Genomic DNA, 26,377 nt, shown 5'->3' with positions numbered 1-26,377 from the left:
GCTAGCTTTTCAAACTTACTCATTTTTTTGTGTTAATGAATTGGTTAGTTGTTCGAAGAAAAACTTAATATAGATAACTGCAAAATCTCAAAGATACCAGTCCTGATTATGGCAAAATTTGGACTTGTTCCAGATTGTATACACAAGTTACTGGGTTCTTTACATACTCCTTTGAGAGGCATATTTTAAATACATTAATTTCGCAAGTACTTAAATATGAATGTATGTTTACATACCTGATACTATCATAGACATAACTGTTGAAATATTTGGCTATTTTTAGGCTGCGATCAACTACTGAGTCTTAGCAGTTTTCTACTAAGAGACATTGCTATAGTAATGCTTGAAGTAAATTAGTTTAGCATAATGAAATCAAAATGGTGGTTTTGTACTCGTAGCCAACATCAGTGGTGTTGCTTTAATGAAAAGTAGTTAGTGTAATTAAACGAGTCAGCAAATGAGTTATTAAAAGCGCCCAGGTCCAGAAAGTGAATCACGCTGCTGGTTTTTGAGAGCTTTACTTACTTCATGTGCAAACTTCCTGGACTGTAGCCCAGAAGGAGGGAACTCTAATATTCAGAGACGCATAATGAGAGATCAAGAGGCCCTCGCCAAGCTTCAGTAAGGGAAATTCTGACTGGCCACAAGGTGAAAAGCTCTTCGAGATAGTTCAGAGCATCTCTGGGCAATCCACCTTTATGTTTTTTGGAACTTGAATAATGTGGTTTTATTTTGAAGTTAGCTGTGCTTTGAGCAGAAGGTGGAGCTAGGTGGCTTCCAGAGATCCCTTCCTATCTTGAGTTTTCTGTGATTCTGTGAAATCTTGCTGGTTGTATAGAAGGTAAATGTTTGTGACAGAGTAGTATGATAAACAGAGTAATCAAGCTCCTGCTTCAGGACTTCAGCTGTCGTCTTGCAAGGTTTCCAAGAGAGTTGGTTTTTAGCAGCTACTGTTTGCCTTCTGTCTCTGCTATTTTTGTTGTTGCCTTCCCCTAAGATGTCCTATTATCCTTAAAGGATGTTGACTGACATGAACAAGGTTAGTGCCATGGAGAAAGGGCGATGTGTTTAGGCACACAGTTTTTAGTGACCTGACAGATGTCTGTGTTTGGAAGTGATTTGTCTGAGAAAATGTAGGCATCACCTAATCAATTCCTTGCCAGTGAAGCTGCCTTGAATGTGGTATGTTCATGCTGCCCGAGCTATGAGTTCATTTGAAGAATAAAATATTTGGTCTGTAGTTTTTGTTGGCACATAATACTGACCAACTTGTGCATCAGGTTTTGGCTGACTATTTAAGTGTTACACTTGCAATATGCAGGTATTTCTTAATTGTTTGTAAATCAGTTTTTCCTGTTGTTTACACTGCATATGTAAAAAGAGGGGATTTGATATACAGAACCCTTTGAGAAAGGTTTGTGATATATATGAGGTCAGGCTGGGTGCAGCACTTTGTTTTATAGGGACATAAATGAAAAAAAAATTACTGTTACCTTCATGTCTCGGTGTACTACTGACTGCTCTCAAAGTATACATTAAACTTGCTATAGCTAGTAATTTCTCATCAGGGTAAACTGTTGCAGTCCTGTGATCTTTTACCTTAGTGTAATGTAAAATAATTTATTTCGAGTGTTACCATTATTATTTTTTTCCTCTAACCTTGATGGACACCATGGTCAATATGATAGCTATGCCCTTTGTAAATTCCGTGTAGTGTTTGGGAAGCATTTTCTAATCCTTGGTCGTTTCTTGTACTTCCTGCTTAGAGAACTGCTGTATGCATTTATAAAACAAATCGTTCTCCATTTAGTGTGTGAGGTTTTCCACAAATCATCACCATACTCTGTAAGCAGTGTTGGAAGTAGCCACTACGCACCCCCTACCCTCCTCCCCTCGTCTTTTGTTTTGGGTGTGGGGTTTCTTGGTTTTTTGTTTTGTTTTTTTGTTTGGTTTTTTTTTAATCTAAAGGATCTGGTTCACCAAGGTATCAGTCCTATAAAGAAAGGGATGCAGGAAGGAGAGTGTAGTTTGATGCTGTTTTTTCCTCACTCTCCAAGTTGGTAGACAGATGGTGCGTGTCATCTGAACTGGAAAATCAGCTGAGGCGGAGCAGCAGCTCTTCTGTATCACACTGGTGTAGCAAAGCTGCTGTTCATTTGTACTTTCTTTTTTAAGTGTATATATACATAAATAATATTTTAATTCTTCATCCAGTTCTTAATTTAAATAATGTTTTCATTATGCATGTATTTAAGTTTCTCCAGGATTGAGTGAAAGCCATACAGTAAATGGAGGAAGCTGGAACGAGAAGTCTGTAAAAATCTCCTCACAGATTGGTGTAGGGGAGGAGAAATGGACATCTGTTCCTTCAACTGCAGCTGGGAAGAGGAAGACTGAGACATTGGCTTGGGGCCAGGATGCTGGAGATGCTAATGGAAATGGAAAGGACTGGGGTGTAACCCTGGTGGGCAGGCCCTGGAAAGAGCGTTCTTTGTTCACTCCTATTGGTAAGCTATTCCAAAGAAAACTTGCTTCACTTAAGCATTTTTACATAAGCTACTTTTTGGTAGTGAATCTCATAAATAGCTTTATGTTTATATATTAAAAAATCTGGAAGTGGTCTGGGGAAATGTGAACTAAGCAGTCTGTTTACTGTAAGTTCTGGTGGTTTAACATCTATGTGTCTTGTTTACAGTTTTAACAGTTTGTGGAATTTATCTGAAATAATTTGATTTCTGTGAAGGAATCAAATTTTTTTTATGTCACTTTCTTAAAATTCTGAAAGTGAATACTAAGCCATTTTGAAATGTAACTACTTTTTTTTAATGAATGTCTTAAAACCCAGGTCATAAATCTATTCTGTTGATCGAACATGATCAAATCAACTGTTCGTTTTTGGCAGATATTTGTTTAGGCTGCAGGCATAAAGAGTGTTCAGCTCTCATGAGGTTTAGTGTTACACTGGTTTTCTTATTAGAAATCGGGTTTAGTCTTCTCAGTACAATTTTATGCCTCTATCACTTATACTGTCCATAATAATAATGGAGAATTCTGGGCAACAGCCTTTAACTTAGTAGATGCTGTAATACAGTCCTTCTGACTGTTCAGTGTAAGTGATCCTTGCCTTTTCTGTAGAGCAGTATTCCTTTGTAGTCAGCAGCATTGCTTTAGTCTAGACCTTTTTTACTTGTTTCACATATCTTGAAATGTTGTTCCTGAGGCTGGACCTGCTATACCATTGGAAGCTATACTATTGCCAAGTAGAGTCAAAGAGTTTTTTTCATATTCCAGTTAGCTGTATTCTGCTGTATATTCTAATAAGGTAGTTCTTAGTGACTGGGACCAGCTTGATGTTTTTGTTACCAAGAATACTTCATGCCTGGCCAGGCTGATTTGCTTCTGGTAAAATTACTAGTTTTGTGGGTGAGGGGAGAGCAATGGACATCCATTATGATGACTTCAGTAATGCTCTCGACACTGTGTCTCACAATATTATTGTATCTAAGTTAGTAGGTGGTTGAAAAACTGGTCAGGCTTGAAGGTAGTGGTTAGTGAGTCCTACTCTGCCTGGAGGCTGGTAACAAGGGGGAATATCACAGGGCCCTGTACTTTAGAGTTGTCCTGTTTATTATCTTTATAAATGACCTGGAGGAGGCAAGGGAGTGTTAATCATCAGATTCCCAGATTACACCAAACTTGACTGGGGAGAGGGGAATCAGTTGATTTATTCCACATCAGGGGTGCCATCCAGAGGGACCTAAACCAGCTGGAGGAATGTGCTAACAGGAACCTCAGGAGGTTCAAAGAGGGCAAATGTGAAGTGCTACACCTGCGTAGGAAGCACCCCTGGCTGGGAACTGACTGGAGAGCAGCTCTGTGGATAAGGCGTCCTGGTGGACACCAAGCTGGACACAAAGAGTATTCTGGGCTGTATTAACAGGAACCAGTAGATTGGGGATAGTGATTTTTCCCTTCTTGGACCACATCTGGAATACTATGTCCAGTTTTGAGTGACCACTCACCCAATTAAATATGATTCTAAATAAAAGCTGCTGGTAGGTTTTATTAAGAATCACGTTCTAACCTTGACACTATTAGTGCCTCTGATTATTTCTGCTTAATTTCTACCGTACACTGAACAGTCAAGTATATCTTAATTTTTAAGCAATATGTCCTGTTTTGTCAAAAATTACTCTGAACTCAATTCTGTTCTTTAACCAATATACAATATGCTTCAAGATAGGTTTCATCTACAGATTAATAAATACTCATTTGGTAACTTAGATGATTGCAATAATGGGAAGAAGAATAATAGTGTGGGGCTCAAAACATTTACTTTTCTGTTCTGAGAAGTTTATATATACAAAAGGCTGTAGAGGGAAGATCTTAGAAAGCTTGAAAATAGATTCAAGCTGAGTGTTCATACAGTCTCATCTCGGTACTGATTTGCTGATGTAGTAAGCGAAATAATGCCCTCAGTTGTGTGAAATGTTAACAGAGCTGGACTGTCCACTGTTTTTCTGACCCTTTTCATAATGAAATAGTTAACTTTTTCAGTGTTGCCAACAGAGTGAAGTTTTTTTGTTGTTTTTTTTTCCTCCTCCCCCTGCTGCCACTACCACCACCACCTCCTTGCCACAGCTGCTTGGAATGTGGATGCAAGGATTAATACCTCTGAACAGAATTCTACTACTTTCTCTTCATTTGGATTAACTCCTGGAGTTTCTGGTACGTATGCCCTTGCAGACATGTTTCCACTCTTCTCTCCACCAGGTGGAAATAGAATTTGTCAAATGTTATTAATATGCATCTTTCTCATTGTTCTTTGAAAATAGTACTGGTAACTGGAAACAGGTAGAAGACACCTTCTATGAAAGCTTGGAAAACTTTTTTGTGATGCTGAAATTATGCACTGAAGTAATTTTTAAATCATAGAATAACTTCTGTTGGAAAATACCCTTGAGATCATCAATTCCAATCGTTAGCCCGGGACTACCAAGTCCATCGGTAAACCCTGTGAATAAGTGCCTCATCTACACATTTTTCTAAACACCCCCAGGGTTGGTGATTCCATCACCTCCCTGGGCAGCCTGTTCCAGTGCTTCACCACTTTTCAGTGAAGAAATTTTTCCTAACACCCAATCTAAACCTCCCCTAGTGTAACTTGAGGCCGTTTCCTATTGTCCTGTCACTTGTTATCGGGGAGACCTACCCCCACCTGCCTACAGCCTCCTTTCAGGTAGTTATAGAAAGCAGTAAAATCCTCTCTGAGTCTCCTCCAAACTAAACAACCCCAGTCCCTCAGCCACTCCTCGTAAGACTTGTTCTCGACTCTTTGCCAGCCTTGTTGCCCTTGAAATGGATGATCAAAAGCTAGATCAGCGATGTGTGGTTTTTTGAGTCTAAGTAATGGGCATAAGAGATTTCTCAGTGTTGCTGCATCTGAAGTTGGAGATGGGAAGATTGCTTTCTTGAAAAGTCCATTTACCCTGATATGCTGGGAGACTTTTTTTTTTTTTCCCCCTTCAAGGAACTGAAGCATTACTTTCAAAATAAGTTTCATAGGCAGGATTTGAAGTCTTTTCTCTGTATGACATGTGGGAAAGCTGAGCTCTGGGGTTTTCTGATTTTGAAGGATGAAAATGCTTTGGAGTGCAAACCTGGCTTCATAACAAATTCTGTGTGTTAATTTGCTGACACAAGTGCTACTGTGATGATTTTTTTTTTTAATACATATAATGAAGGGATCATATGTCAGGTTTTCTGCTCTTGCTTACTGAAGTTATTGGGCTTGCCATAGCTATTTTCTTCTAGGAAGTAGCTGGCCAAGTGCTTATGCATTTAGGATATACTTACTTGTATTGCAGTTTACAGTCTTTTAACTGTTGAACTTGAGCTCAGTATCCTACAGCTCAGAGTGCTTCATTCTCTATGCACATCTGAGCCAAGATAACAAAAATTATAAATGCCAAGGCCTAATTTATCAGACTTCCCAAAGGACAGTTCGCTTAATGAAAACTTACAGAAACCTTGTCTTAAAGAAAAACCAAAGTCTTAATTGTACAGAGAGTTGTAACAAAGTAACATTTCCCATGGAGCCACTTGAATTTAAGTTCTGTCTCTAGGCTAAAACTTAAAGTTTAATAAAGTGGGACAACAGGCTAAGATTCATCTGCAATACCACCATTCCAACTTTGAGAGAGAAGTGTGAAGACAGTGAAGTATATTAATCTTCTTTGCACCTTGGCTAACAATGTTGTGATGCAGAGTGACCACATGAATAAATATTTACTTCTCACTTGTGACTGGCTAGCAAAAAATGAGAACATGTTCATGTCATCTGAGGTATCTCTTGCAGAGGTGTTTATAAAATAGACTCAGGTACCTGTGGTTCTATTTAAACATCCTTTCCAAAGTAAGTCTCATCATAAAGTAATAAATTTGTCTCACCATTAAGGTTTTTTTGGTGTTATTGTTGTATAAAATGATCTGTTTGCTGTTGCCCTGTTTTTCTTAACATAATTATGTTAGATGTCTAACACTTTCAGTTACCATGATTGGTATTGGCCTTACTGTTTGTCATGCTGCTTTTATATGTTCCTGGAACTTTTTCCCAGAAATGAGAATTGGATTCTTAGTAATAAGTAACTTGATTGCTAGATCTGCAATGTAATTGATGAGGTTTCTTTCTAGTACTCTTTTCTTTTAAGCTTCTCCTTGTAAGGGTTCTTAGTGATACAGGGTAATAATTTTTTTCTACCCATAAAACTTCATTGTATTTCTCAGTTTGAGGAGATTACTGCTATTCACCCTTGCCTCTTTTTTTCCCCCTCCCCCCCCTCATATTCTTCTCCTGACTTAATTTTGTCTTCCTTCTTCAGTTCCCTTGTTTTCTGAATATATGTCATTTTCAAGACCCTTGTAGTTTTCCTGTCCTGTGCAGTCCTTAGAATCAGACTTTTTTTTCTTTGAGCCTCCTGTCTTCCTTTCTTCCTTTGATTGGAATTTTTTCACCCGGGAAAACTGGGGAAGCTTGTTAACCTATGAGTATAATTTTATTGCCTTTCAGGATCCAACAGTGAATCAGTCTCTCAGGCTGGTGCTTCGGATTTTCAGTGGGATTTAAGTCATGCTCAACCCCCTGTTGATGACGAATGGTCTGGGTTAAGTATGTTCCTCTAAAATGTTCATAAAGAAAATTTTGTTAATTACTGTTACTTTATAGTCACTGTTACTTACCTACTTGTATTAGCCAATAGTGAGCATCTGAAGAACAACCTGGAACATTCCATTTCTGTAAAGCTAGTTGGCAGTTTGAAGAAAGCAGGAAGAAGTATTTTGACGAATGATAATAGAAAATGGTTAGTTTTTAGGAAAAATACTTGGACATTGAAATTCAGAAGGGAGAAAGCTCATGCATTTTAAGGTAGTTCTGGCTTTTGCTAGAAAATCTTGGTAATCAATTAAAACAGTCTTATTGCAAATGGTGAGAAAAATCTACTGCAAGTCAGCAAATGACATATTTAGCAGATTATATTTCATTCACAGAGTTTACTTTTACACGTTTGTACCTTACTGAAAACTTAACATGACATAAGGCACTTGTATTTAGTTTAACTTACTTTCTTGTTTAGAAAACATAGGGAAGTTCTTATGTGTATAGAAAGCATATGCAGGATAGAAGTCACAGAAATTACTTGGGAATTGTGCTAAAATTGGTGTTTCCTGTCCCCTTTTCCTTCCCTGCCAATTTTAAAATATTCTTGTAGTTCTTTATCACAGGGTCTCCCTGAACAGGGCTGTATTATAATAAAGGTACAGCCATTCCTAAATATTTCCTAGTGAAACTGCCTGTGAAGAAAGCTTCAGCCTTAAATTCACCATTTGAACTGCCTTTGTAATTGATAGCTTTATTCACTCAGCTCTGAGATTGTTTTAAGAAAAATAGTTTTGTGCCTCTCATTAGGTTATTTGCCTGAAACGTTGCTCAAGTTGACCAGAAAAGCTGCCTTGCATGTTATCTTCTCTATAAGAACAGCTTCCTGTTTAATGACTGCAAAAGTGGAATGGATTGATGCAGTCCTTGATTCCACTAGTTTTGTCATGCCTGCTGTGATACCAGGTTGTTTTGAAACTTCTCTGTTATCTTGTTTAAGGATGAAGGAAGCACATTTCAGTTAGTCATTTGAAAGTAATCGGGTTTATGTATTATCAAAACGTGATTTATTCACATTTTTGAGCATAGGATGTTTATGGCTGTAGCATCTGTAATCTGGTCATAGCTGTCAACTGATTCAAGTGAATGATAACAGAAGCAGGGAAATTGGCCTAAAACTTCCCATGTGGTACACAGATACAGCTTACTATATCAGGTTCAGGACAAGGAAATTAACTGTATGTACAAATAATACTTATTTTTATTATTAACAAAAATATTGGATTTTTTCCTTTAAGCAAGTAGTGAGAGGGCAGTAGGTATGTTATAATTTTATGTTGGGCAGTAATTTTTTCAAATCGGTAAATTTTAATTGTCCAAAGTAAATGTAATTGAGGTAATATTTTTATATGAAAGCAAGAAGTGGGAATCTATTATAAGTAATCTTGAGTTCTCTTAGTGTGTATCTGGTTTCATAATGTTTGCCAGTAAACTTAATTGTGCTTACTACTGCTTTTCATTTTGACTAATTTTCAAATGTTTAAACTGAATCCCACTGTGGTTGACAGACCAAGTTTGCCTCTTCTTCAGTTTGGCGTAGTCTGAGGGTGAGAAATATTCTTGATGTTAATATAAATGTGAAATGGCAGATGATCTTTTCCAGGGTGTTCTGGTTTAAAATTGGCTTGCTGTAACTTTCTACTAAACAGACAGTCTAAGGCTTAGATCTTCCTTTCAGAAATTTTTAATTTTTGTATAACTCACCCTTTAAATCTGTTACTCCTTTGTGACAACATAAATATGTACCATCATAAATGAACTATAGCGAAATGGAGTAGGGACTTAGTCTTAGAAAAAATAAGGTTGTTAAAAAATGTCAGCGTTACAAGATGACTTTTGGCTTGATAAGATTTACTGTCAGATATATCACTCGTAAAGGATTCTTACTGAGGTAAGATTGATCAGTGTTACAGTTCACCTTAATTTTTTTGCAAACTAGGAAGAAGGTTTAAGATAGAGTACAACTCTCAAATTTTGTTCTTCTTCATATAGTGTAGAAAAGTACCTCAAAGCAATTGCATCGAGCTTGCTGCTGCTGTGACTAGTTTGCAGTCTGATTGCTCTGTAAAATGTCTTGCTCGTTACTTATAAAAGTCTTCTAGCTGTCATTAATATCTTTACATTTTCCAGAAATACATGAAATGAATGTTTATATTTTGCTATAAAGAAGTGGGTTTATGTATAGATTTTTTATTACTATTTTTAAACTGTCAAAGAGCACCTGAAAAGTATGGAGATGTTCCTGAAAATATTTTTAATCTTTGTAGACGGACTTTCTTCAGCTGATCCCAGCTCTGATTGGAATGCACCAGCAGAAGAGTGGGGAAACTGGGTAGATGAAGAAAAAGTTGCTTCTGTTCCTCAGCCTGAAGAGATACCTGATGTTCAGAAGGTAAAAGGTGATATTTTCTCCTTAGCTCCAAGACTTTGCCTTTACCACTACTATTTCTTAAAGTAACTTAAAGGTGATGATAAAGGTAATCTCTCATCTCTTTTACACTGGTAAGAGTAGCACAATTCTTGAATTTATAGGTAGAGAAGGAAAATACTCAATGTTGTTACTGAGAAAATGGAAGCCACTTAGCTCCATGTCAAATTTTACTGTCTCACCATAATATAAGGATTACCTTATTGTTGTAGACTAAGAGGATTTAGATCTGTTTTCATAAATACTTCCTAACAATATTTAATTCTTTCTATGAAAAACAGCATTTCCCAGGAGTACATGATGCTCTGTTACCTTTTTCATTCCCAACCCTGTACCTATATTGCCAGGTAGCATTTAAAGAATGTGGTCTTCCTAAAATGAACTAAACAGATAAGATTGTGTTCATTTATACTTCTATATGCAATTAAATTCCTTATAGTTATTAATTTGTTTAGTCTATAGAAGATGTGTTTCACTGTAATTTTTCAATGCTAAAGAACTTGTATTCCCTTATGAAGACTTCAGATAATGAAAGAGAAAAAGCAGAACCAATACTTCAGAGTTCTACAAGTGGCAAGTCCAAGAAAAAGAAGAAGAAAAAGAAGAAGCAGGGTGAGGAAGCTAACTCTCCTGCACAGGTAAATGGAACAAAATCTGGATAATCGAAAAGGCAGTTGTGAGGAATTCACAAAACCTTATTTTTATGTATTAGTGTCTGAAGCAAAAATTATTTTTGGGAAATTCTTTTCCTGATGATATTGTTTACTTATAAATTGTCTACTGTTGTTTCTCAAGAGTTAAAGTAATCCTTCTCTTATTAGTATTTCTTTTAATTTTAATTATTCTGTGTTTGGCTTGTGAATCCAATGTAGGGTTGCTGGATTTATGGAAAACATGAAGTATGTGGAAAGTATTTATCCTGAATTATTTATTTTCTATCACATCAGGATTCTGTACTGTAGGGATGCTTCCAGGAGGAGCTTTCCTCTACATGGGAAGTCTTCTCGTCCTGTCTTTTGGAAGACAGCTGTCTTGGACATGGCTAGCTAGGAGAATGAGAGAAATTGAAGGTTTCTCTTAGGCTATCTTAAAGTACAATTCTATGAGAATATAGTGGTTTTCTGGAGTACTGTCGTAACTTGATTTATGTGAAATGGCAAGTATCGATGCCTCGAACTCGGTAGGTGGAGCTATTGGGAGTCAGATTTGAATGAGGTAGTATTTGCAAACTGAGGATAGTTGGAGTTTTCTGTTACTTAAATAGCTTTTGAAGAATTACATGGAAACAGAGTTTTGTAAAAATAGAAAAAGCAGATCACACTTCGTTTGGCAATTGAATAGTGTTTGAATATGTGAAGACAAGTACTTTCCTAATAGGAAAAAGGTTTTAATAGCTCGTGCTCAGAATATATCCTGCTTCTGCTTGTAGTAGCAGCTATTCATAATTTGCATTGTTTACAAAATGTTAAATGCTCAGTTGAATCTGACAAGGTGAATTGGAGAGAGGGAAAGTGTCGCTTTGGATTTGCTTTTTATCATGATTGTGTTTTCAGTCTGAGATTTTATTAAAACAATTATAAAAGGTTAAATTCAAATTACATATAATTATTTTAAAGTTGTCTATGTGGAGGTAGATATTTGTGCCAATTTGCAGTTTCTTGTGAGGCAAATTAAAACTGAGGGTACTAGTATTGCAATTTTTTTGTAATTGAAATCTGTCATGTTCTTGTATCTTCAGTGACTCTTAAGTGTTTAAAGTCAAGATTAATATGTTATGGTTAACAGGTGTTTGTGGATGTTTTGCATGGATCTTGAGGTCAGTGAGTGCGTTCTGAAATAGAGGTTTTTTCTGTTGCCTGTGAGCTGCCTTTTAAGTTGTATTTGTCAAATGGAATCTTACTGTTTGTATTAGGATAGTTAGATCCATTTATTCTACCCATTGGTCTCCAACCATTCTGATTTTGTTACTTTTTCATTCAGTCCATCAGTCTGAGATCATCAGTTTACAGAGGAATTTTCATGTTTATTAAATTTTTATGGAAAACTAGGGGGCGCTGCTTGATAGGAGCAAAGAGAGCTGTTAATACATCACAGATAAGTTATCATTGTTAATTCATATATTTATCCCCTGAAAATGAACACGTTCACTTAAACACCATCTTTCTCACTGATTGTACTTAAGTCGTTAACACATGTTTGTTGACTTCAGTGTTTGTCAGGGCAGTGGAAGCTACCTTCAGAGTTAGCTGTTAGGCAGTATGTTTTCTTTGCTGTGAAGAATCAACAGACCTAAGCTATGGCTGCATTTTTCACAGGGTTCTGGGGGAAGTAAGTGAAGGAACAATGTTTCAAGAGGTACTTCCAGCTTAAAACTGGAGACCTGTGTTCTATTTACTGTTCACCACCACAGAATTCTTCTGGTGCTATAAAAAATGTAACCTAATTCCTCATGTAAAACGAAAACTTTCACCATTAGAGTGTTTAAGGAATAAAGGTTGAGACTCTCGGATACTTTGGGTATATTTTCAGTTTCTGTGTGTTTTGCTTGTAACAAAGCAGAGTTGAGGGCTGTCAAGTCTCATTATACTTTTACAAAGTTTTTAGAGTAACTGCAGTTTAGTTTCATATCATAATTTCACAGGAGTGTGAAGTGTCATTCATTCAGACATAGCAGGATTTTTTGACAGTGAATTGCATGAAGAGTACTGCTTTCTGAGCTTTATTGGGTTCTATGGGTATTTTTCTATTACATTCTATAAAACTTGAGTGTTAGTGTAGACTAGTGTCAGCCCACTACTTTTTTTTTTTAGGTATTTTAAGATAGATTTTCTTAGTTGAAGTTGATCATGGCAAAAAAACTGATATGCAGGGAAGAAGAGTCAGAATTTTACTGCAAACACAAGCTCTTTCTGGTTTTTTTTCCCTTCCCCTCTGCCCCTTTTGTAGGACACTGAAGAACTGGATAGAGAAGCTGGAGAGGAGTTTCGGGAGGATACCTCAAAAGTTCAGCCACAGCAGGAAATAGCTTTTTCTCTGAAGACCATGAGTACTAGTGAACCAGCTAAGGTAGGGAAACAAAATTGGATACAAAATTGGGTTTATGTTACAATTTTGGATTTGGAAGTGCTCAAACTTCATTGAAACATTAATTTGTGTAGGTAAAGTTACAGTAAGAATACTGTTTCAGGCTATATGTTTATGAATGTAAAGGTGATTGAGAGGTTGAATTTTAGATATGTTAGTTACAAGTTTTGCGAAGCAGTATCTTCTAAATCAGTGGTCACTTTCATGACTGTCAAGTTATTTTCTTGTTTGAATATTCAAGCAATAGTTTAAAACTTTGAAATACGGAAACCGAAGAACTAATGGGTCCGAGCACAAGACGAATAGCGTTTTTGCTGTTTCACTGCAACAAAACAAACTGTTACTGGCTTACTGTATTCTGACTTAAATACAGTCTAGACTTTATTTTCAGTGGGTGTGCTGGGCTTAATGTTAATGACTGAATAAGAAAAGGTTTTATTTAAACTAATTAACAGACTGTTTGCTTCAGCTCACAGTTGAAACAGATTCCAGACAATACAAGTTCTTTTTAATCCTTTTCCAAGTAGGAGCTTTTTTAGATACTGTTACCCTACAAGCATCATTGTAGGAAGAAGTAAAGTATTTAATATTTCTAGTGGTGTTGGGTTTGCATTCCATAAAGGGTGAATAATACCAGTGAGACAGTTTGGTACCAAAGAGTATCTGTCAGAATATTGAGTTTTAATTGCTAAACACTTGTTTTGTAAAAGATAACAAGGTCTTAAAATTCAAATGAAAATATTTAGAATGGAATCTTTTACAAGAGGCTGCAGGTAATCGATGAAAAAGTACAGAAAGTGTTTATTGAGAACACGTGCCTTGAAAAGCACATTCAGACATACTTTCAGCGTATTCTAAATATCCTGCATCAAAATACTACTATATTTGTTCCATTTAGGTTCAGTTCAGCCTTAATTCAAGGTTAGCAAAAGCTACCTGGTCTATCTGACTAGTGCAAAGTTGAGTTTTGTGGTTTTTGGTTTTTTCAAGATGTATCTAAAAAAAATAATCTGTTTATGTGTGCAAGTGGCTTTATTCCTGGCAGTGTGTGTGTTATGAAAGATAATGTATTTGCTTGTGATTTATTTATTTATTTGTTTTGTGTTGGAGGCCATAGTTGAAAAAGTGTAGACAGGAAATTAGTTTAGATTGTGACATCAAGGTGGGTGGTGTTGACATCTAGAAAGAAGTGTAATGGTGTGTCCCAAAAGGCTAGGTTTTGCTCTTTGGAAATCTAAATTAGTTTGAGAAATACTTTTCAGCTACATGTAATGATTCTGTTGGTCTGCAGTTAGGTACTCTATTGTTTTTTCTCACAAGGTGTTGGCACTGCCAAAATACCAGCTAGTTTCAGTAGACTTTGCTCAATTGTTTAGTGCTTAAAACCATATACAACTTCCTCGGTGATTTGATGGCATCAGCTCTGATGCAGACCCACACTGTGCACTGTTTTGGGGGGGCTTGAGTGCTCCTGTTTTTCTTGGGTCTTAAATTCAATCTGCTCATACATGTGCCTCTATATAGCTGTGTTAGGGGCAATTTTGTGAGACAAGACATAGTCTGTATTACAAAGACTTGCTGGGGCGGGGGGCCAGGCAGAAGACAAAAAGATTACTAATGACATTCTCTGGAAGTTAGTTGGACTTGGGAAAGGATGATTTATGAATTGTTGCATCTGACAATGCCTGTGGTCTTTATCAAGTCTCCTTGCTATCAGATTTGGCTTCATTGTAATTTCACACATGCAGAGATGCCTTCTGATATTGTTTGACTTGGCTGTTACAAAAAGTTTTATAAACAAGTCTGTGACTGATGTTGTGAAATTGTTGACTTAAGTTTCCAAGGTAGGTAATCTAGTCTTAAGCAAATGCCTCAAAACATGAGAACCAAACATGAGGAAAAATAAACTGAACACAAATAAGTTACTATCCAGAATATCTTCGTAAAGACCAGAAACAGCTGAATGTTGAATGCGTCTGGTTTTTATCTGGTGGTGATATTTTTCCCATGTTATACACTGGGTTGTGTGGAAACCTTCGGTGTTCTGTCAACAAGCACAGGTTTTGAATTAAGAGATCTCTTTGGAAACACTTTATTTGTAAGAGTCTCACAAGTCACTGCTTCATTAATAAATTGTAAAACTATGCACATGCTTATTTGATAATACAAATAGTTTTTGTTCATGGTTTCAGGCTTCCTTTCTGAACTGGTTTATTAACACAGAATATCCTAGCAAAGAGTAGTACCTAGTCCTTAATGTTTGGTATCACTTTCCGCTTCCCCTCATCCAAAATTCAGACAGAAGTATGTTTTTTAGAAAAATGGCCATATAATGTTGTATGTACCTGTTTAGTTACATTTGTGGTAATACTGCATGCTTTAACATTCAAGCTGCAACATGTTTGTAAGTCAGCCAGAGACAGCTGTGTGCCACTTAAATCTTGATTGAGTTGCTTTACCTGCAGGTGGAGAGTGAATCTGTCCTGATGAAAAGATGATACCAGTGATTTGAATCAATTACCTTGCAGAACTAGGAGCTTTAACTTGTCCTTGTTTTAGAGGCCACATGCATTTTGTTGAAACTCGTATTTATGTAGCTGATGATTGCTAACCATTAGACAACATACGAATTGGCTAAGCTTGGAAATCCTGTAAGATGGGAGTTCATCAGCATGGTTGATATAAAAATCAATATTATCATGTTTTCAGTAGATAAGAGAAATATTGCAATTGTAGTTATTAACAAACTTGTTTCAGTTGATGTGCAAGGGCACAACAAACTCCTTTATTCATAAAAGGTTAGCAAACTGCTACTCTCCAAATTTGTGTTGGGTTCTTTCAATTAAAACTGTTTAACTTCTTGCTTGGTATGATAAAGTAAAAAACACTTAGCATTTTGCTCTTTTGTATGTTCTGACAACATTTTTTAGATGCTTACATTCGTAATGAAAACAGTAAAAACTGGTGACCATAATGTCGGATCTGCGTACATCCACATCAAGAGCTGGATGTGGACTGCACTGTTCTGTTGTGGCGGTTCCCGGTCCTGGCTGTTGTGGCACAACTACAGCCATAACTACTTAATGACATCCTAAAGTTTGGGATTTATTACTTGACTGAGGCACTGTTTTCTAAAATACTCTTCTTTGAAGCTGTTTCTCAGTGGGTTGCCTGCTGTTGGGGTCATATAATTTTATGATCTGGCTTTCCTATTGGAATGTCAAAATGTTTTTTGCATTTTGAGTTCTGTTTTACTGTACTTGAATTCCAGTAAGTGCTACATGGGAAGCTACAGTTAGATCTTGTCTCTGCAGTGGTATCTTTGAAATAGACTGGATAATTGGAGAATACTAGGAATGTCTTACTAGGCAGTTATTCCTGCAGTAGTTTCCACTGAAATACTTCCTGACTGCTGTCACAAATAGCTGTTATTCTAATATAAGCATACAGAGTGTTTTGAGCAGTTGACAGGAATGAATGCAAATACTTCCTAAATATTATAAAAAATTGTTTTATTTTCATTTGAGTTGTGTATTTGGACCTACACAGCTTGCCTGTTTGCTTTGCAAAAAAAAATGTTTTTGTGTCACCATTTTGCATCTCTTCTGAAGATGTATGTATTATAGGACCTCTCTAGGATCTTAGTGATTGTTATCCTTTTCTTGGCATGTCACATTTTAAGAATTCGTGTGGTTTGTTTGTATGCAACTAAAAGTTTTGGCACTAGATGGCAGTCATAGTCTTGCAGCCTTGATTTAAAATGTTGAAGGATTTTAATATTGGCTTAATTTTTTCAATGCTATCTTTCCAGCAGCTGCTAAGTATACCACCAAAATAACACCGCATAGGAGTGTTTTACTGTTGTATGACTTTTTTCTGTTTTTCAAATAGCCTGAGGAGGCTCCTTCACTTGCTGTTTCTACTGAGCCATCTGTAATTGTATCACAGAGCGATTCTGACAAGATGGCTTCCCAAGTGCCACAGATGCTGCAAGAGACAGATGTTTCTAGTCCCAATATTAAGCAAAACAGTGTGCCTCCTCCACAGAGTAAGTATGTTTCATTACAATTCATTTGTCTGAATTCAGGGTGTACTTTTTTCCCATAGAGAGTATATAGTTACAATGTTTTGCCCTGAGTTTCAGGTTTAATGTGCCATATCGGGTACTGTTTCATTTCTATATCTTGCTGTATTTTAGCTTTTGTTGAAGTACTTTGACAAATGTGCTTCCACTGTGAGGAAAAACTGGCTTTGTAGGCTTGGATGACTGAAAATGTCTGTTGGCTTTGTCCAGTCCTTAACAGACATTTGGAAGTACTCCTCACCATCAGGACTGGAGCTCCATGCTGTGACTTAAGTAGTTCTGCCACCCTGTTTCAAAGGCCTGCTTGTGAGTCTTCAGTGGAATAGATTGGTACTAACATAGCAGTTGACAGGATGTTTGTTTGGAAAAAAAAAAATATAAGCAATTAAATTTTCTTTTTGACTTCTCAACTTGGGTCATTAACATCTTTTTTGATATACTTCCATGGAATGTAGTAGTCATGAAGGAAAACGGGTGCTAATAAGACAGTGGAAAGGTAATGGCTAATGCACTTATTTTTGTTGTAGCCTAACAGCACGTATGTCAGGCTGAACTACTGCAGGTATATTGCTTTTCAAAATTATGTTGTGCCCAGAGATGTCAAACATATACTCTGCATTACTCTGCAAAAGCGCTTGTAGTGAGGTACTTGCCCAGTAAGACAGAAAAATTGGAAGGGAAGTCATGATGTGAAAGGCATTGCTTAAAAAAAAAAAGTTGTTTGAATTACACTTTGAAATGTCATTATTAATCTCATTAAATAAGAAGTTCCTGGCTAAGTGCTGAAGTACTATATCTGTCCCTAATGACTGTAGAACAAACTAAATGGTTTCATAATATTAGTCTTATTCAACCACTCTAGTTGGCTTCTTGGTTTTGAATATATTAAACAGAATCTTTCAAGTCAGTGTATCAGTTTACAACTTTTTTCTAAAATATGAAGGGTTTTGTGACTGATTCATGCCTTAACAATTGAAAGAACATCTCTAATGTTCAGCATAGAAAGTGCTTTACCCAATTTACCACTTTTGACAACTAGCATGTTTTAAGGTAATCTCTTTTAATAAAACAGCATAGTACTTTTTTATTTGATTATGGGTTCCTTGTAACCACATCTTTACATAACATTGTTTTTAAAAACACTTTTGACATGTCACATTTAGTGGTTAAAAGCAGTGTAATCTGATAAAAGTGAACGTTTAATGTCAATTGTGTACATGTACATTATTTCCAGATGGCCAAAAAATGATGACTCTACTGTAAATAATACATTTGCAAAGGAACAACCTTTGTTCTGTATCACTCTATGTAATTGTGGTGTAAAAAAGTAGGTTGAAATTAGCAAATGTTGTTTTAGATGCGCTTCAAATTAGACTATTTGGGAGAAGCAAGTAAATATAACTCTCCTTCAAAAATTATGCTAGTTGATTGTTCTGAATTACATCTTAATAATGTGGGGTGTACTGTCCAGGATTTTAAAAGTCAAACTTTTAAACTGTGTAAACTTACTCAGTCCTGACACTGTAGTTGTGTTTTATTTTTAGCAAAGTCTGAAGAAAGCTGGGAATCCCCCAAACAAGTTAAAAAGAAGAAAAAAGCAAGAAGGGAAACGTGAACTTCCTGAAATGGACATGTGTTGCTGAATATTGTCATGAAGATTATGCTGTTTATGCAATAATTTGTGAACATGTACAGAATTTTATATAAGTTTCAAACAATTTTTAAAAACAGAACTGCTGTGAACACAAACATCTTTAAAAAGGAATCAGAGGAAAGTAACTTTATGATATAGCAAACAGAACATGCTACATTTGAAAGACATTCTGAAGAGTCTGTTTTTCCAACTTTTGGAGAGAAATCTTAATTAAAAACTGGTTTTACAACACAGTGCCCTGTTTACAACAGATTATACTCATCTACAGCTGCGGATAAAAGATTAATTTCAAGGAAGGGTTTTCTGTAAAAATAATTGTCTGTACAATAGTGGGTGTTTCTTGCGTCTCTTAAGAGTGATGCATTAGAAGCACAGAATGTCAACCATTTGAATTTGTTTCATGCCTAAATTAAAGTGCTTTGATTAAATACATAATCTGCCATATCTTTACAGTAAGTTGGTTAGCAAGTCTGCTGGCTATTACAGGAATCACAAGTGCAAATCATTAACCATTTGTACAGTCAGACCTTCATGGTTTATTATATGAAGTTAACACAATAAACTGCTTTGGGTTAAAAGTTTGAGAATGTGATTTGAAACTTGAGTATGGTTCATGAAGTTATTTTTGATAATGTCTATTACCTTACTTGAATTATTGAAGATAACAGTATATTTTTAAGAATGCAGTAATGTGCATAAAATTGATTTTCTCCTTCATTCCCTACTGTTCTTGGTTGATTCCAACTCCCATCTAAAACTGTATTCTTTCAACTTTTAAATTCATGGAATGAATTGAAATCACATATTCCCTTCCCTTATTTTTTTAACTTACCATACCCAGTTCTGTTCTGTTCTCTATTACTAAAACTCTGAAGAAAGCAAAGTCGAGGGGAGTTTCCCTCAAAAATTATTTGGGATTTCAAAGATCTGTTGGAGAGCTGGAGTGGCTTCAGACAGCTTTAATTGACATTGTCAAGACCAGTTATCAGGAACACATTTTTTTACTGCCTTAACCTGTAGTATGTAGAATGTGTCTAGACTTCTGGACAGGAGTTAGTGTTTTTATATTAAAAAAAAAAAATTCATGCAAGTATAGCAGTTGTAAAATAAAGACCATTTCCCGCTTGAAACTGTTAATTAAAATGGTGTTTAAGATGTGTTGTCATTTTCAGGCACTGTGTAATTACATGGTATCAAACTGGCAGATGTGTTTGTGACTGTAAGGTGCATGCTCAGCCATGTACACTGTAAATAGTCTTTACAAAAATTTGATAAGGATGGTAATTAACATCACCTAGTAAATTCAGTTAAAGAGCCAAGATTTTTTTTAAATGATTGACTTCTGGTTTTGTGGCACAAACAGAATTGTTAACAGCTGTAACACATAGTACTGATCAACGATCTTGTACTCTTAACTGTACTTGACTGTTCAACAGTATTTCAAGGCGAGAATAATTAATGCAGCAAGCTGCTTTTAATTGTACTGAAAATACGCCTTGCTAACGGAGAGCTTTGCTAATAAATGGATACTAACTTGCACAGGTATTAACCCCTGTATATCAGGAACATATGACACTCTAAAATTTATTTGTTAAAAATAAATCGAGCATGTTGATGATATTGATTTATTTACCGGGAAGGAGTAATGCCTGAGACTGATACCTGTCAAGATTGCTGTAAAATAAATTTAAAACTGAAGTACAGCTTTTCAAGGAGTACCTTAAGGCAGACACTAAAATAGTGTATTACAAAGTTATGCTGAGTCCTTTGCGTGTAAGTAACGTTATAACTTTACTTCATAAAGGTTAAAAAAAAATACTCTTTGAATTCAGGTTTGTAACTTATGTCTGAAATGTCTGTTTCCAATCTGTATGTTGTGCTACGAGAGACTTCTGTAGAAAATATGAAGACTTTATGTAACGAGAGGTACTACCCAAGGGCTTTCACTGCATAAATTCTTTCTTTTTTCTTTTTTCTTTTTTTCCCCTCTGGAAGATAAAATTGATATTTCTGGGTTAGTAAGCTCTAGCTCTTTAATAGCTTGTCATTTTGGAAAAAAGAAACAAACTAGCTAACAACATAGGAACCCTGCTATATTAACTGCTACTACTAAGCAGGATCATTTAAATACATAGCTTTCCTTTCAAAATGTTGTTACCTATTTAGCAGCACCTCTTACTGTTTTCTTAATGTGCAGTTTCAACGTCTTAGAAAGTGAAACTTGCTTTATTTGACATTCATTAAAGAGGTAGTAACTGTATAGCATATTGTCTATAAATAGAAACTTGGTTATCTATGTACTGTCATGTTTCTATGACTCAAGCAGTGGTTAGTCTTAATGATACACTGAATCCGGTCTCTGGTACTTGGATAGAAAGACAAAACACCATTTAAAGAAACTTAATCATTTTTTCTTTTTTCTTCTTTCTTTTTCTTTTTTTTTTGGTGTTGAATGCATGGAATGGCTTCATGAATCCAATATGTTGGGTTTTTCTAAATACTCTGGAATTATTTGTATGCGTAATTTAAACTTGTTGTGATGATGTGTAATTGGATAGTCATGGCATATTTTTATTTCTTGTGGGGAGGGAAAGGTGTACAGAATTCATATGTGCTTGTTACGAAGGTAACAACTGTGCATTGGTTTGGAGGGGGGTGAAAACTGTATTTCTGATGCCCTTTTAGAAGTCTAAAGAAAAAAAGTGCAAGAAAAGCACTACTTTAATATTTACTAAGAAAGAATGTACATATTAAAAACATTTCAAACTTTATAGAAATACTTCTAGTACTGTTGTGTTGTAACTGAATTGTATCTCATTGGAAACTGTCTTTATTAATAGCTCCTAGCCATGGGAATAAGGCTTTTGAAAAGTGCAGATGTCAGAATACATGGCTTAAGGAGACTTTCAGCTGTTACCGTAGTTGTTTTGCCTTTAAATGACTCAAGTTGATTGTCAGTCAAGATTTCAGTTTGAAAAAAGTTCAAGTCTGCTGCAGCCACTTCTTCTGAGTCTCCTTCTGGTGACTGCTGAGTACCAATGAAGGATAGTCAATTTTCCATGCCAGTATTGAAAGGTTTCTTTTGTTCTGCTGTAAATGGAAGAAAAAACCTAAAAAATGCAACTAGTTCTTAAAAGATACTGTTAAAATTATTTTACTTTTAAAATTCCAAGTGCATTTCTTCAGTGGGGGTGGTGGCAGCCTGTCCCAGGGGCTCCAGAGCAGCTGTGGATGCCCCATCCCTGGAAGTGCTCCAGGCCAGGCTGGATGGGGCTTTGGGCAGCCTGGTCGGGTGGAAGGTGTCCCTGCCCATGGCAGGGGGGTGGGAGCTAGATGACCTCTGTCTCTTCCAACACAAACCCTTCTGTGACTTAAGAACTGAGAGCATCAGTTGAGTGAATTTGGGTGGGGGGAAGGAGCAGGAGGAGCTGCGTGACCAATAGTTCTTAAGCTGAAAGTAGTGCGGTATCACTGCACCTCAGATTTTATTCCCTGCAGGACTAACAACTGCTGTTAGTTGGGGTGGATGTTGGGAGTGAAGTGGGAGAACTCTTACTTTGTCAGATGGAGGGGATTATTTTTTTCTGTACTCTATATCATGTTAATAGTTCATATACTGTTTCTACTGAAACTTGGTAGAATTGCTAAAATCGTCTAGTCTTCATAGTAGCTCCCTTCAGTTTAAGAAACTACTGAACCTCTGCTCTTACAAATATCTGGTTAGTCATACCAAGCAACGTTTCTGGTTCACTGAAAATCAAGTTCTTAAATTATGATGTCTCTAATTTTTGTGTATTCTGGAAAAGAAAATTGCATTCAAAACTCATTAACATTCAACTCCTGGTTTCAGGGTCTCATACAATGCTCTTAAAACAAACATACTTAGGAGTATCTGCAGCTCAAAGCAAGTACATTTTCTGTCCTAATTGTAGCATCAAGTGACCTGTTAACTTGGCTCAGTATTTTTAATTCAGTCAATGGCAGAGGGTAAGTCATGGACCACTCAGAACTGGATCACCACAATGAACTCCTAAAACCAACTAGTTAAGAGACGGTTCCGTGTTTCCTCAGGGGTAGAAAGTCCTTTCCACACACCATGTTTCCACTTAGTTGTTCAATAGGCTCTGACTTGCATTTAAATGATTCCTTACTTCAAGTATCTGATGAAGTATAAACCACTTTGTTACTGAGAGCTTTGCTTTCAGAGGCCCTTCTGACTAAGGCTGCCACAGCTTGTTGTGACTGTTTCCTTGCCCATCCTTACCTACGTGGCTAACGAACAAAGTCATGCCTTGAGCGGTAGCTGCAGTGGAAGCTCTGGGTGGGGGATAACTCTTCTGATGTGATACTGTCATTTGGGGTCACTCATTCTTGGACGGCCAGGCTTTAATGTGTCTTTTGAAGAGGCACGCTGGACTGGAGACCAGTGTCTTTCTGAGGCTTAGCCAGTCAGAAGAACAGGAGCTCTATCAGCTCCTGGTCCTTCTGCTGCCGAGGGGCCGAGCGGCTGGGTGTGTATCCAAGGAGATGTACAAGCTTTGTTTCAGCTCTCAAGTCTCCGAAGGCGTTAAGAAAGATCTGTAACCTTGCATTTTCACCTATACACATAAGCAGCTATTGTATGTGGAAAATACCTGCAGCCACGTCTGAAATTACTACAGAATGAGTTTTCTCAAGAAGGGAGGGATTCTATGGGGACCTTCCATGGAGGATAAACAAACTAGTGAGTGCTGGCAGTTTCTCAAGAATGCTTTCCTGGAAGCACAAAAACAGATCATCCCCTTTAACGTAAGGGAAGTGAGTGGAGCAAGAGACCCCTTGACTTTGCTGCAAGCTTCTGAGCCTGCTCAAAACCAAAACAGTAGCGTACCAGAGATGGAAAGGCAGACAAATACCCATTGAGAGCCACAAGGGCATTGCCAGGGTGTGCAGAGATGCAGCTAGAAAAGCAAAAGCTCAGCTCAAACGGAAATTGGCCAGACATGTCAAAGACTACAAGGAAGGGTTTTTCAGGCACATAAACAACAAGCAGAAACAGAAGGGAAACGCTGGCCCGCGGCTCAGCGTGGCGGTGCGTTGGTCACCAGCAGCACTGCAAAGGCAGAGGTTCCCAGCGCGTTCCTCACCCCTGTCTTTGCCAGCGCTTCTGGGCCCCAGCCCTGGGAACAGGAGCCCAAGTTGGTGCAACCACGGACCAGGGTCAGCGAAGGAAGAGCCGGTGTGTGCACGGTTACAGGAGCTTGGTCCTGCAAATCCACCCAAGGGTGCTGAGAGCTGGCTGGTGTCGTGAGGCCAGAAGACTGGAAGAACCTCCTGTCACCCCCATCCTCAAGAAGGTCTTAAAGGAGGATCCAGGAAGTTCCAGGCCCATCAGCCTTACGTCGGTCCCTGGGAAAGTTGTGGAATGATCCCCCAGGAGCTGCCGCAAGGCAAGTGAAGCACGTGGCTGGGAAAAGCCAGCGCGGATTCACCAGGGGCAAATCGTGCTTGAGAGACCAGATCGCCTTCCACGACAACGCAGCCCGCTCGGCTGATGTGGGGTGAGTGGTGGGCACTGTCTACCTGGATTTCTCCAAGGCTTTCGAGTTCCCCACAGCTTCCCCCAGGAGAAGCTGATGCTGCGGCCTGGAGAAGTGGCCCAGCGGTGGGTGGGGAACTGGCTGCCCGCGCCCAGAGGCTGGTGGTCAATGGCTCCTCTTCACACTGGCAACCTGTCACGAGTGGGGTCCCCCCGGGTCGATACTGGGCCCAACGCTGTTTGATATCTTTGTAAGTGATCCAGATGATGAGGTCAGGCGTACCCTGGTGGAGTTTGCTGATGATTCCAAACTGAGTGGGGAGGTGGCCACTTTGGAAGGGAGAGCCACCCTGCAGGAACAACTGGATAGGCTGGGAGAGTGGGCTAACAAGAGCCTTAAGAAGTTCAGCAAAGACAAACGTAAGTCTTGCACCGGGGAAGACACAATCCAGGAGCGCAGCACAGCTGGCATCTACCCGGCTGGGGAGCAGCTCTGTGGGCAGGGACCCGGGCCCTGGTGGACAAGAGCTCAGCATGATGAGCAGTGTGCTGCTGCGGCAGAGCAAGCAGCGGGGTGCTGCGTTGCATCAACAAGGGCATCACCAGCACACAGAGAGAAGCCATTTTACCACCCTACCCAGCACTTGTCAGGTCACACCGGGAATACTGTGCTCACTTTTGGTCCCCGCTGTGCTAAAAAGACATGGACGGGCTGGAGAGGGTCCAGAGAAGGGCCATGAAGATGACCACAGGACTGGGAAGCCTGCCATGTGAGGAAAGGCTGAGAGAACTGGGTTTGCTCAGCCTTGAGGAAAGAAAGCTTAGGGGAGACCTTATCGCCGTGTTCCAGTATTTAAGGGTGGCTACAAAGAAGATGGAGACTGCCTTTTTACAAGGTATCACATGGAAAAGACAGGGGTAATGGGTCAAAGTTACTCCTGGGGTGATTCCCGTTGGACACAAGAGGACCATTTTTCACCACGAGAACAGTCAGCCATTGGAATAATCTCCCCGGGGAAATGGTGGATTCCCCAGCATTGGATCTTGTAAGATATGGATGGACAGGGTGGCGGGCCATCTTGTGTAGACCATGCTTTTGCCAGGAAAGGTTGGAAGAGATGATCCTTGAGGTCCCTTCCAACCTGGTAGTCTATGATCTCTGGTTACTGTGAAATGAGGCAACATCTTTCTGAAGGGGAGAGGGACAATGCTGAAGCCGTCATTACAATTTATGAAAAGCCACAGGCTGGTTTCTAGCTTGGCTGCAAGAGTTAAATCATCCTGACTTAAAGTGATGTTATTTGTAGCTCAAACCAACTAAATAACTAAAAGTGGAAAATTAATTAGTTTGCTAATGAACCTATTTCCTATATAAATTCCCTATTTGTGTACACTGTGATTAGGTATTTCTTTGAACTTTTCTTTGTTGCTTTGAAAACTGGAAGAATTGCCTTACAAAAGGCTGAAAGGAGCTTGGGCTGTTTAGGTCACTGTCCCTTCCTCTGAGCCCCCTCATCCTTTCAATTATTTGATCTGCACACATAGAAGTCCTGAAAGGCTCCCCAAGTGTGATTGTACCAATGTCAACCATTACTGCTTTGTGCTTGCCTGGTAAAAGAAGGGTTGCTTGAAATAGATGATATTCCATGTATCCATAATAATCCATGCCTCAGGAGCTGAGGTATTTCAGGGATCTAGCGCATGCTGAAACTCTTGTTTTCTCCATTCTTGGTTCATCTTCTAGTTCCTCATCTTGCTTATCCAAAACTGATAGGCAAGCTATGTCTGGCAAGGTAATGTCTTCTTGACCGTAAGCTTGAAGTATCCCAATATCAAAACATAACAGGCAAAACTGGTTTTGCAGCCAGAATGCTTTCCTTAGAGCTTCCCTTCCAGATCACTCTCGGGGAAGGGGGAAAGGAATCTTTTAAGATGACTTTGTGGAGCTCTCATCCAGACAAGCTGAAAAACTGTAAGTGTTCCTCATACAGACACCTCTTTTGCCAAGTCTGTCCAGTGAATTTGGAGCTGTGTGTTGTGCCCTAACTGAGGGACTGTGAAATATCTAGAAGATATTTCAGACTAAGCATAAAAAATGGGTTTACATTTGAATGAAACGGGATATCCTTTTAAAAACAAATAACAAAACACAACAGAAAAAGAATACCAAAAGCCATGCTTATGCAGGACAGTTTCTCAAGAATACAACTCAAGAACGCACAATTGTTTGAATGCAGCAAAATTATAAAGAGAAAACATGGACTACTACAAAATGCCACATGACGGCCACCTGGCTTTCCATTTGTGGTTTTTTTTCTGTAGTATGCATAAAATACATCTCAATAGTTGTATTTTCTGTCAGTCAAATCCTGCATGGATTTCTCAAGGGGGTT

The 26,377-nt window shown here is 38.0% G+C and overlaps 1 protein-coding gene across 1 annotated transcript in view; it reads left to right on the top strand.

Annotated features, from left to right (window-relative positions):
- MTDH (metadherin) overlaps positions 1–21,237 on the top strand; it is a 35,048-nt gene extending 13,811 nt beyond the window's left edge. The window contains exons 6-13 of the mRNA XM_037379523.1: positions 2,256–2,507; positions 4,642–4,728; positions 7,070–7,168; positions 9,484–9,608; positions 10,163–10,282; positions 12,591–12,710; positions 16,620–16,776; positions 18,357–21,237. Coding sequence (XP_037235420.1) covers positions 2,256–2,507; positions 4,642–4,728; positions 7,070–7,168; positions 9,484–9,608; positions 10,163–10,282; positions 12,591–12,710; positions 16,620–16,776; positions 18,357–18,427 — 1,031 coding nt within the window. The 3' untranslated portion in view covers positions 18,428–21,237. The remainder of the gene's footprint in view (positions 1–2,255; positions 2,508–4,641; positions 4,729–7,069; positions 7,169–9,483; positions 9,609–10,162; positions 10,283–12,590; positions 12,711–16,619; positions 16,777–18,356) is intronic.
- The last annotated feature ends 5,140 nt before the right edge of the window (positions 21,238–26,377 follow it).

The sequence above is a fragment of the Falco rusticolus genome, chromosome 3, assembly GCF_015220075.1.
Source record: "Falco rusticolus isolate bFalRus1 chromosome 3, bFalRus1.pri, whole genome shotgun sequence".
Taxonomy (NCBI): domain Eukaryota; kingdom Metazoa; phylum Chordata; class Aves; order Falconiformes; family Falconidae; genus Falco; species Falco rusticolus.
The sequence above is the reverse complement of the archived record's forward strand: the minus strand, read 5'-3'. Positions and strand labels throughout refer to the sequence as shown.